General features: G+C 38.4%; 1 protein-coding gene across 1 annotated transcript in view; it reads right to left on the minus strand.

The window, feature by feature from the left end:
- Positions 1–12,986, minus strand: part of LOC107489769 (alpha-galactosidase-like) — a 47,178-nt gene that overhangs the window by 580 nt on the left and 33,612 nt on the right. Inside the window, exons 5-6 of the mRNA XM_016110530.2 lie at positions 214–302; positions 44–95 (exon numbers count right to left, since the gene is read on the minus strand). Of these exons, the coding sequence (XP_015966016.2) occupies positions 44–95; positions 214–302 (141 nt within the window). The remainder of the gene's footprint in view (positions 1–43; positions 96–213; positions 303–12,986) is intronic.

Genomic DNA, 12,986 nt, shown 5'->3' on the forward strand with positions numbered 1-12,986 from the left:
ACTAATATTTTTTTATTATTAAATATTTTTAAAAGAAAATGACCTCCAAACCATTATTACTTTTCACCTTCTTTTCTTGAACTCCTAGTTTATCTGCAGTATATAAGAAAGTAAATAGCTTAAAAGGCATTCATTCATTGTCTGCAATTTTTATTATTATTATTGTTGTTGTTGTTGGTGTTGTTGATTTTTAGCTTTTTCTCTTGCCTTGGTTTATTTACAGCAATAGCTTCTAAATTGCTTAGGAGTTCCTTTGTGGTCTTATCAAGGGCTCGCGTATCACAACCAATCAATAGAGGAGCCTATAAATTCAAAAAAAAAAAGCAAAATAGTTATAATATTGTTTTGTAGATTTTTAGCAAATTGATGGTGGTTTAATATCTAATAATTTGAGAGTGAAATTTATTCCTTTTTGTAGGTACCAATTTTTTATTAGTGTATCAAAGCGTCTTCAATTAGACAAATGTTGAAACGAAAAATAAATTAAAATTTGTAAAAGAATAAAAGAAGATTGAAACGACGAATTCGAAATGGAAATTGATTGAAATAAAAAAGATTGCGTTGAAATTTTAAGAAAGCGATAAGACGCCTTCGACTGAGTCAAAGGGCTTTTGGCATGAAAATTAAAAGATACTGAAATATAAATTGGATTCAAAAAATAAACATTGCTTGAAACATAAACTTGCTTGAAAGATAAAGTTTGTAGAAAGTTAAATTGAAAAGATAAAGACATGAAAGAAACTCTACAGATAATTAACTCGAAGCAGACTCAGAAAGTCTTTAGGGATGTGAGTGTGCGTAAGTAATTTCTGAAGCAAAGTTCAACCTTTATTCCCTAAAACTTTCTAATATTTATAACCCATTTTTGTAACTGATTATTAATTACATAGTGTTGTCTTGTATGCGCACTCCCAGGTAATCGTTCCCGCTCTTTTGCCCATAAACGTTACCCATAAATTCCTCACATGATGAAAAGCCTTCAACTTCTCCACTTACGTAACCGTTCGATCTACTATTCGAGCAACTATTCGATTTCTCATTCAAATACCTGTTCGACTAGGCCCGTCTGATTTAATAAGGCATCCAGAATCGAGTCTGTGTCGAATAACTCCTAATTAATACTTGCACGTGCTTCTTTTCGACATCTGCTCTCATTTCGAATTAGCTCTTCTTAATCGAAAATCTTTTTTGTTTAACAAATTGCCCCCTTGGATTAATGTGTTTGTCTTCGAAATCATTATTAGAAGATGAAACACTTAATCCAAATTTAAATTTCAATCTCTTGAATCAATAATAATTACCATTTAACTTTCCATTAATACTGACCCGTTTGGCACGTCTCCCACGATTCACACTTTCTCTCTCTACCACTTCGCCTTCTTTGCAAAGTTACTTCTTTTCTCTTTGAGTTCCTCCTGCAGTAACGGCTACAGTAACATTCCCTTTAAATTTGACACTTCGTCTTTGTTCGATTTTTCTCGAACCCTTGCTTCCTAATCTTCTCTTGCATCAATCTTTCCTGCACAACCCTTATCTTTTAAACTCCCTTCTTCTTTGCTCTGCAATGGCCACTTCTTCATCTCATGCTGCTGCCCAAGACAAGGGTAAAGGTCCCATGGTGGCACCACCAGCTCCACCAGCCCTTCATGTGCTGAATCAAGTCAATGATGAAGTCATTGATGACCCACAACTTCAAATCAATGATACCAGAATCCTAATCCCTTTCACGGTAGGCGAAGATACTCAGTGTTTTTTTGGGCCTATCGAACCCCAGGAAAGGGCAAACAAGAAACTACCTTTCTTTCCTAGTGCTCAGGGGGAAGATTTGTTGATCAATCAAGCCCTCGATATCTCTTTCTTCATTAATCAGAAACCTTTCAAGAATAATCCAAAGATTAACCCTCAAGGGACCGACTTCACAGCCTGGCATTAGCGCCTTGCTCCCACAAAAAGCACTGCTTGGGGGGTTCTGGGGATTTAGGATCTTCTAAGACTTTCCCATTTCTCACCTTCAACTCTCCCTTGGATGATTGGGGCCGTAACTTGTTTCTGGAATAGGACTACCAACAATTTTCTCATTCATTGTGGAATAATTGGTATGTCTCTTTTGGACGTAACTGCAATTACAGGGCTACCGATAAGTCCTCCAGACTTCACTTCTGACATGCAACCCAAACACCAATACACTATTGCCTCCACTTCTTCCTATAGCGACTTTATTGCTCATCACATGGGCGCAGAGGGCACTGCTGTTACATATGATAAGCACGTAGCCTTTCTGTTCTATTGGCTAAATGCAATTGTCTTCTGTTCCCGAAGTCTCCAGATGTCGAAGTTTTTCCTTCCTCTGGCCGCTCTGTTGCATGAAGGAAATAACCTTAATTTGGCCAAGCTTCTTCTAAGGCATGTTTTTGAAGAGCTTGGTCAATTTGTAAATTGTCTCCGAAATAATTATTTGATTAGCACAGGTGGCCCTCTTTGACTTCTCCAACTATGACTTAATGCCATTTTTGAAAAATACATGACAAAGCCTGGGAGTGGTGCTACCGACAAACAGCACATCGAAGGTTTTCGATTGGCTGATTTTAAGCCAAATTTCCTAGAAACACAATCGGATGAAGACTGATTCTGAGCTGTTTTCTCTCTTTTTCATTCATGTAAAGATTTTTACAATGAAAACCTCAATTTCACTCCCTTTATGCGTCGAAATTGTAGACCTGCATGGCTTGAGCGTTTATTCTTTCCAAATGACACTGAGGAAAGTGAACTTGCTAATCGGAGTTGGGCGAATTTACTGGTTGTTCAAGTAATTCCTACAAGGCTGTCCCAACACAAAAAGGAAAAACTCAAAGTGACCCTGTATGCCCCTCATTTCATAGCCAGGAAACTATGCTTCTCACAAGCCATCCTAACTCCACTTCCTTGAAACAACAAGCCATTTTGCCACATCACTCTAACTTCTCAAAGTGAACTTGATTTTTGCCTCTTGAAAAATCAACAACAAAGAGAGCGTTTCAATTTCCTTGTTTATGATTGCAGTTCATGTATCACCAAATCTTGTTTTGAATGGTGGATTGCTTACTATTCCAGGTACAACCGTACCTTAGAGGAAATCTAGGGTTCTACTATTCGAACGACTTCTGCTGCTAAAGGTTCTCCAAAAAAATCTCAAAAAAGAAAAGCCGACCTTACAGCCTCCTCACAACAACCGCAATGGAAGAGTCGAAGGACTCCTACAAAGACGTCCAGAAGGGTGACTTTTCTACCTATACTCATGCACCTTAAATTGAAATATTTTGAAAATCACCTTTACTTAACATCTCTTGATCTCGATCTTTTCATCAGTTACAATTGCAACCGTCGAGTGAGAGCTCTGATGGAAGTGGGAAATCTATTCATTACATCCTTACTACTTCCTCACAATTAGAGGATACAGCTGATTCGGATTCAGGTCTTCAATTAATTCGAAGGCCAAGACTCATTCTAGTATCATGTCATTTCTACATACATTTCAATTAAGTTAGGATAAATCTTGATTTATGACTGTGTACCTTGTGCATCAGCCTACTACTGCTGCTCAATCAATCACCTCACCCCCGACACTTAATCAACCTATCAACAATAACAACATGACCAGGGACGGACTACATCTCATGATTCAATCCAAGCTACAGAGTCCGTTCAGCCACTACAAATTGCTTTTCCACCTCCCATTGGGACACAAGTGGTTGATCTAACAACAGAGCAATTCCAACACTCACCAACACGAACTCTGAGCACTGGACATACTTCTCCAGTCATCCAGGCTGCACCTTCATTCGAATATCAAGTGGCCCCTGATTCTGACTCTCCATCTCGAGTTGTTGAGACCACTGGCCCTGACTCGGATTTTGCATCAAGAGTTCTGGAGACTCTTTCTTCTCCTCAAAGAACCTCTAGTCCTCTTCAACAAGTTGAATTTCAAAATCCTCCTGATCAAGGATATGGAAGTTTGGGTGTTTCTTCTAAACCTACAAGTGCCACTTTGGCTAACCTGGTCTCCATCTTAAATCAAGCTATCCAAGAAGACGAAGTGCCTGTTCCTGCTCCTATACTTTCTGGTCTTTCATTCGAGCTGAATGTTGATGCTCAAGAACAACTTCAATCACTTCTTAAACTCTTGGACCATCCACTTGCTGCATGGATCAATGATGCAATTCTTAACCAGCTTTTATCCGATCTCTGAATTCTGCCTTTGAATTTCTGGCTCCAACTCCATATTTTGCCATATTCCACCAATTCAAACAAATTACCAACAACAGCGTAGCTACCCAGAACAAACTCTAAGAAATCGAAAATGAGAAAGCTAAGATCAGAACTGAGGCAGAAGGCTATACTACAGCTCTGCAACCAATCAAAGCTTCTCGTAAAGAATTCGATTTGAAAATTTCTCAGGCTATTTCTGTTCAGGCTCATTATGATAGAGAAGAGATAAAACTTGAAACAGAATTGGCCCAAATTAATGAAAAAACTTGCAAAAATTCGCATGAGAAGAGCTGATATAGCCATACCTCTGGCCACTGCCCAGCAAGAATAACAGCAACTCATTCAAGAGATTGTTTCTATTGAGACCAAACAAGAAGAATGTGGGAAGCAACTTGACAAGGTCCAATATGAAAAATTTAGGCACACTGAGGCACTTTCAACTCTGGATCATGAAAGGGTAAAGCTACGCTTAGACTTGGCAAAACTCCTGGCACCTCATACTTCTTCTTAGATTTCAGTATTTGTGATAATTTCACTTTCTTTTTGACTTATGCACCTTGCCTTTTAATTTAGCAAACAATAATATTGCTTTAAGTATTTTCCATTAATTAAGTTAATTATATTTCCCAATTTGATATCTTTGATCCGATATGCATTTCCTGTATACAATCTTATCACTTGGAAAGAACCTTTCCAAGTATGGGACCATTTGCCAAGAAATCTTGATTTCTTTTCCATCGGCAAAATAACTTTTAAAACCAACTCACTTATACTGAAACACTTTTCTCTTATTCGACGATAATAACTTCGAGCGACACTTTCTTTTTGTCGAATCATATTCTCAAGTGCCAGTATCCGCTCTGAGTCTAATTCAACTCATCAAACATTGCATTTCAGTAATCATCAACTGGCAAATCATTTTTTTTACACCCTTAAAGTATTCAAATTAATTTCTAGTGGCAATACAACATCATGGCCATAAACCAACTTATAAGGTGAAGTACCTATTGAATCCCTTGGCGAATTTCGATAAGCCCATAATACTTGGCTTAAAGTTTCATGCCACGTTCGAGGTCTATTCCCGATTTTTTTTATTAAACTTATCAGAATTTCTGCTTCCACTTGCCCATTAGCCTGTGCATAATAGGGAGTTGAAGTAACCATATTGATATTCCTTGAGGCTGCAAAATGTTTAATTCGTTGACCAGTAAACATAGTCCCTTGATTAGTGTTCAATGTTTGAGAAATTCCAAATCGATGAATTATATGTTTCTCAATAAAATCTATTATTTTATTTTGACCAACTTCTATTAGAGGAACTACTTCAACCCACTTAGTGAAGTAATCGATTGCTACCAAGATAAATTTATGTTATTTCAATGAAGGGGGGTGAATCAACCCAATCAAATCTAAAGCCCAACATCTAAATGACCATGGCTTTATTATCGAATGCAACTCAGATGCTAGAATCTGCTGTATCGAACCATGTTTCTGACATTCCTGACATGCCTTTGCATAATCGATACAATCTTTTATCATGGATGGCCAATACACGTGGTTGCGATATAACACCCATTTCATCTTCTTTCCAGCTTGGTAGGCCCCACATATTCCTTTATGAACTTCACCCAAAGCAATATTTTTATCATCTTGGCCTAAACATCTCGACAAACTTCCATCGATTCCTTTTTTATACAACTCATCAGCCATTATGACAAAATTCATCACCTACAATTTTATTTTTCTTTTAACTGGGGTGCCAGGATTCTTCAAATACTCAGCAATAGACTTTCTCCAATCATTATCTTCCCATTCATCTATGCACAAAGCCTCTCTTTCATCGCAAGCACTAAAATTTGATGGACACTAGCCAACTTTTTAAGAGTTTCTGGACCGATTCTATATCTCAAAGCAATTTGGGCTAACTCATTAGCAATTTCATTTTGAATCCTCAGGATGTGAACCAGAGAAACTTTTTGAAAGGAGGTTAACAACTCCCAAGCCGTTGTTAAATATTTTTGCAACTTCTCATTATTGCATCTAAACTCCTTCGATAACTGCTTTAAAACTAACTGAGAATCCCCTAGTATTTGGAATTCTAAAGCCCCTATACTAATTAATATTTCAAGACCCAAAATTAAAGCTTCATGCTCTGCCACATTATTCGAGCAAGGATATTTTAACTCAAATAAGAATTCTGATGGAATCCCCTCTAGTGAGATAATAAGAATTCCAACCCCTGCACCATCTTTATGCTTCGATCCATCAAAATATAACTTCCAATAATCAACTTCAATGTCGATTACATTTGTGCCCTGGTCATTCAGATGATTCGAATTGTCAACGAGAAAATCTGCAATGACCTGACCTTTTACAGCTTTGGCCGGGACATACTGTAAATCAAATTCTATCACATCCAACATCCATTTTCCTAAACGCCCTCGTAACATTGGAAAACTCAACATATATTTGATGAGATCAGTTTGTGCTATAACCTTCACCGATTTAGCCACCATGTAACATTTCAATTTTATATAGGCATAGTATAGAGATATACACAATTTTTCTATCGGGGAATACATTGTTTCGATATCAGTTAAAACTTGACTAAGATAATAAACAGCCCGTTCATGCTCATCCTCATCATCTTGGGCTAACATACACCCAATTGTATTTGTAGATGCTGCGATGTATAATTTTGCTTTAGATAAATAAGCCTTTATCGAATCGAACGCCAATTGGTGCTCATTTGTCCATTCGAACTGTGAGTCATTCTTTAGTTTCACTAAAGGTGCAAACACTCGAGTTCGGTCTAAAAGATTTGAAATGAACCTTCTGAGGTAATTCACCTTTCCTAGGAAGGATTGCACTTATTTTTTTGATTTTGATGCAGACAATGCTAATATTGCTTCGGCTTTGTTTTTATCAATTACAATTCCCTTTTTTATGAACAACAAAACCTAGGAAATTCCAAGCCGATACACCAAAGACACATTTCAAAGGATTCATTTTTAACCCTTTCTTCCTCATAGTAACAAATGCCTTCCTTAAGTGATCAATATGCTGATTCATCGAAATCGATTTGACCATCACATCATCGATATACACTTCCATAAATTTTCCAATATATTCATGAAATATGGCATTCATCGCCCACTGGTAAGTTGCACCAGCATTTTTCAAACCGAAAGGCATAACCACCCATTCATAAGTGCCTAATGCCCTAGGACAACAAAAAGCAGTTTTAGACACATCATCTTTCGCAATGAAGATTTGGTTATATCCTGAATAACCGTCCATAAAACTTAAAATTTTGTTTCCTGCTGCATAATCAATCAACATATCTGCAATTGGCATAAAATATTCATCCTTTGGAGTAACATTATTCAAATCTCTGATGTAACACCCTACCATACAGAGAATTATGCTTAAGTCATAATTCAGAGATGGCAAGGTATTACGACCTCTAAAATAAAAATTTAGTACGTATAGTAGTATGAATGATTGATTATAACTAGGAGCCTTTATGGAAAGAGGGGTAAACAAAAAATCGCAACTCGAAAGCGCAACACTCCGATCGATAACGTAACGAACAAGGATAACCAACGTGAGATTATATATGTACAAAGGAGTGTCAAAAACAGGAATATCAAGACTCAAAATCCGGCTGCGAAGATAACCGGTTTGAGCATAGCAATATATACATATGATAAAATAAGGACAACCCCAAAGGAAACCCAAAGGGACACAAATACAGAAAACTATTCTCCAAAATCTCCTATAAGAGGAGTCATCACAGTTTGTATTATTTAATGGAGATAAAAGTATCTAAGCAAAATATATAAACCAAAACATAGTCTCGAGAACAAAGGATCTTCGCAAATCTAGAAGTCTCCAGCATGCCTCAGCGGGAAACCTCACGTCCTGCATCTGAAAACCACAAAATCCGCATGGGTGAGAACCAGAGGTCCCCAGCATGGTAACAGCTTCCACATATATAATACATAATAATAGAGGAAAGCCGAAGGCAATCCAAGAACTTCCTCCAGATAATTCAAAGCTTATAAACAAGCTAAACCATATAAGGGCATCTGACTAAAGATTCTTCAGTCTAACTAATACTTCCCTTTCCAATTCCTTCAAACCTCCCAACCACCAGCAGGAGTATAATGTAGCAAACATAGTTATATCAAACAAGGAATATACAAATAGGAACAGTTAAGGCATTTAGACAATTAGCAAGTAATATGCAGTCAAATAGGCAATCTCAAACAATTCATATAGTATGCATATGATGAATGCCTGTCCCTAGTGGCTGATGATATCATCTGTCGGTTATAGAGCCAACCCGACAAGTCTTGGCAGTTAACCATTGGACTGTCCCTCTGTCGTGTCTCTCCAACTTGAGTCATACTCAATATAAACTTGATCATAATCATGATCCATATCCATCACCCTCACTGGTGAATATTTATGGGGGCGAGCTCATCCGAGTCTTTCACAGTGCCCGGCCAAATTTACGACATAGGGTCAACAGAAGCCATAATCATGGCTCCGCCGTAACACGGCAATAATCCAGCCATCCGGCTCATGGTTAAATCCATAACCAGCCACCCGACTCACGATTAAATCCATAACCAGCCGTTTCATTAACAATTACAGCCTTTCGGCCCATGGCATAACAAGCACTTCCACCACCATCCTCCGCATCTCACATAATCATCTTTGATCCTCATTGATCATTCATTTTTCCCTTGCTTCACTCGCAAGTTACCACATTCACTAGCCCTTCTTCTCATAGCTAGACATATCATAATGATTTAATACATAAGTGGTGAGATCGGAGACTTAGAAGTATGAGATTTGGCTTTGAAAACTCAAAAATCAACTTTGGGATGAAAACAGGGCCACGCATACGCGCACTCCACGCGCACGCGTGGATGGCCTCGAAAACTCATCGATGCGTAAGCGTCATGCACGCTAACACGTGGATTGAAAAACAGCCAAGCGATGCACACGCGTCAACCACGCGTACGCGTGGGTGCTCTCGTGCCCCAGGCACAAAGCTGGCACAATTCTGGCACAACTCTCTGGAAAATGGCTGGGCATTGGGTGCAGCACAATCGGCGCGCCCGCGCACATCACGCGCACGTGCGGATGGCGCTTTCTGGAAGAACGGTGCATACGCGCCAAGTGCGCCCACGCGCAAGGGGTCATTCTGCTAAAAATTTTTCTAAGTTAAAAGCTGCAGAATTCACAGATTTAAACCCCAATCTTCCAACGGACATAACTTTCTCATTTTAAATCATTTTTCACCCGTTCTTCGAACGGCATGAACATCCCGAATCAAATTTCATTTCTAAACAGATTTGGCACCAAACAGAGATCTGTAGTCCAAGTTATGTCCCGTCAAAGTATGCCCAAAAACTATATTTTTCATACAAAACCACAAAGTGCCATTTGCAAAACAAGCCATTTTCAACTCTTTTCAAAATCAATCTAAACATGCCAATTTTATCCCTTTTCTTTGAAATCAATTAAAATATATCAAATTCAACATCAAGTCTCCTCAACTCACACATTGAGACTTTACCACAATTTACAAAATCACTATCTCATCATTTTAACCCACTTCACCCAAGTGGCTCAAACTCAAACATATTGACATATCATATACTCTTCCTCATGCCAATTCTCAACAACACCAATTCTAATAAATCATCATTGTACACAATTAATATCATACTCACCATCAACATGGTTCAACCCACAATTCAACCATAACCAATCATCAAGCATATATCACAACATGCATATTTCTCATACATCATACCATCAAGGCATCATTAATCATCATCACATATATGACCACATTATATATATCAATCATTCAACAACATCAACAATTCAATGCCTATCTTAGGGCCTCTAGCCTAAGTATTTCCTACCACATTACATATTAGATACGGGAAACCGAAACCATACCTTAGCCGATTTCCCAAGCTCAACCGGAGCACTTCCAAATCACTTATCCACAAGCTCTCAAGGCTTTAAACCTCCAAGAACAGATTTTTTACCACCAAATCCCTTCTTAAGCTTTCCAAATCACTAATCAAGCTCCAATATTCACACATACACAACCTAAGCCACAATCATCATACCCATACACAACATCTCAATACCCAAACATCATAGAACAACAAATTACACTAGGATTGAGAATCTTACCACACCCAAGGTCCAAGGAGACAAGATTAACCTTCTCCTTCAAGAGAGTTGGGTCCTATAACATCAAAGAGCCCAAAATCTATTTTTGCTCATAAAACTCGAAAACAAGGCTGGAATTTCGAAGAGCAAAACGTGGCTTACCTCAATATTAATTGTATGGGTTTTGTAGAGCTCTCCGCGGTGAACGTGTGGCCACAAATGGAGCGGCAATCGGAGCTCTAGATCAAAAGTTATGGTAGTTTGAAGATCAAGTGAGAGATAGAAGTTTGAGAGAGTGTTCTTCCCCCATTCTTCTCTTTTTCAACGTGTGTGTGTGTTGTGTGAGGAGAGAGAGTGCTGAAAACTAGGGTTTTGGTTTAGTTATGTTGGGCCAAGGGCCCACTTTGGGTCCGGTTGGCCCGGTTTGGCCCGTTCGGTCCAATCTTTGTCCGAATTCTATAAAATTGGTACCAAAATTCTCGTCTCAATCTTCTCTATCACATTTAGCCATAAAAATCAAATTTTGGGCTTTCTAGAATAAATTCTCATTTATGGGTTAATTAGCCGTTAATTAACCGGGTTTTACATCTGAAATCGATGCATACCCTTAGTTTTTCATTTTTCTTCATAACAGGCACAATATTCGAAATCCATTCGACATAATGTGCGGTTTGAATAAACTTTGCTTTAATCAAACGTTCTATTTCTTCTTTAATCTTTTGATTGATTTCTGGAGCAAAACGACGGGGGTTTTGCTTCATAGGTCGAGCATTTGGTTTCAATGCTAATCGATGCTCTACAAGAGAACGATCGAGACCAGGCATCTCATGATAATCCCAAGCAAAATAATCTTTAAATTCATGTAAAAGATGGAAAAGTTCAGTTCGAAAAGGATCAACAAGACCTTTACAAATATAAGTGACTCGAACATCATCAAGAGACCCTAAATTAATTCCTTCTAAGGGATCTTGAGATTCGAATCCTTTAAAATGATCATCATCTTTTACTGAATGCTTTTCGAAACCCAAAGGTTCTAAATCATAGATGCAATCAAAAGATAAATCCACATATTCATTATAAATAGAACATATTTGATCTTTTGCTGAATTATCCATAGCATTATTTTCAATATAATGAAATTTCGCTATTAAATCAGTAGTTTGACTCGAAACAACACTTGTATTACATAAAGAAGAAAAACTAACACCATGACTAAACTCGATCGAAGGTACCAAGTTGTTACAACTAGAAAAAGAACTTATATTCCTACATGATTCTACTTCATCAAAAGAACCACCTTTATTTCCTACAGAAAGAGAATTATTTAAATAATTATTTAAAGTTACCAGGTAATTTGAAATATCCTCAACCTGGTCCAGAGAGAAATCCATCAACAAACTCTAAGAGAGACAAGCCCAGCCAGTCGGGCTCACATCCAACTGTGGATAGCGCAGCTTTACCGTCAAACCTTCCGAAGACAGATAACAGCCTTCGCAATTGTAAGAGTTCAGTGTCTTGTCAACATTCAAAGGCTTCAGCTTAGGATTATACATCCTGAAATCAACATGCAGTTGTTCGACATAAAGATTCGAATTTGCCTTAATAACTCAGGCTTGCCATCCTCCGTCCAAAGAAGTACACTTTGATGCACAGTAGAAGGTACAGCTCCCACCATGGATCCAATCATGCACCAATAAAGCATGTTAACTTGCTTTTGATGGCACTACCACGAACATAGTGTTTCATTTAGATGAGCCAACCTTCACTCCCAAAGTGACAAGACCTTTTGCTGGCGTTGAAGAACCACTGAAGTCTGTCACAGCAATGTTAATGGGGACCAGATAATCAGGATGTTTCCCCACCTTCATCAGCATTCTTTCAGGCATGAGACTTATTGCTGCTCCCCCATTGGTGGACGAAATTATGATTTCTATCTTTTTGAACTTTAGCATATATTTACTCTTAGGGCACTGTTTATTCTCACAACTCCGTTCAACTGACCAGCAAGTGTACTGGGTCGTCCAAGTAATAAACCTTACGTGAGTAAGGGTCGAATCCACAGAGATTGTTGGTATGAAGCAAGCTATGGTCACCTTGTAAATCTCAGTTAGGGAGATAAAAGGGTAATTGTGATTATTGGAATAAATAGATAAAAAGGAATAATAAAAGGGATAGAATACTTATGCAGATTCATTGGTGGGAATTTCAGATAAGCGGATGGAGATGCTGTAGAGCCCAAGGACGCCTGCTCTCCTACTGCTTCTATTCAATCCTTCTTACTCCCTTCCATGGCAAGCTTTGTATAGGGGTTCACCATCAACTGTGGCTACTTTCTTCCTCTCGGGGAAATACCCTGTGCGGCTGTCACTCGCACAGCTAACCAGTCTGGAGGCATCACCCATGGCTAATGGCTACATCCCATCCTCGCAGTGAAAACTAATGCTCACGCACTCTGTCACAGTACGGCTAATCACCGGTTGGTTCCCTCCCCTACTGGAATAGAATCCCTCTTTTGCGTCTGTCACTAACGCCCA

The sequence above is a fragment of the Arachis duranensis genome, chromosome 5 (assembly GCF_000817695.3).
Source record: "Arachis duranensis cultivar V14167 chromosome 5, aradu.V14167.gnm2.J7QH, whole genome shotgun sequence".
In the NCBI taxonomy this organism is placed as follows: Eukaryota; Viridiplantae; Streptophyta; class Magnoliopsida; order Fabales; family Fabaceae; genus Arachis; species Arachis duranensis.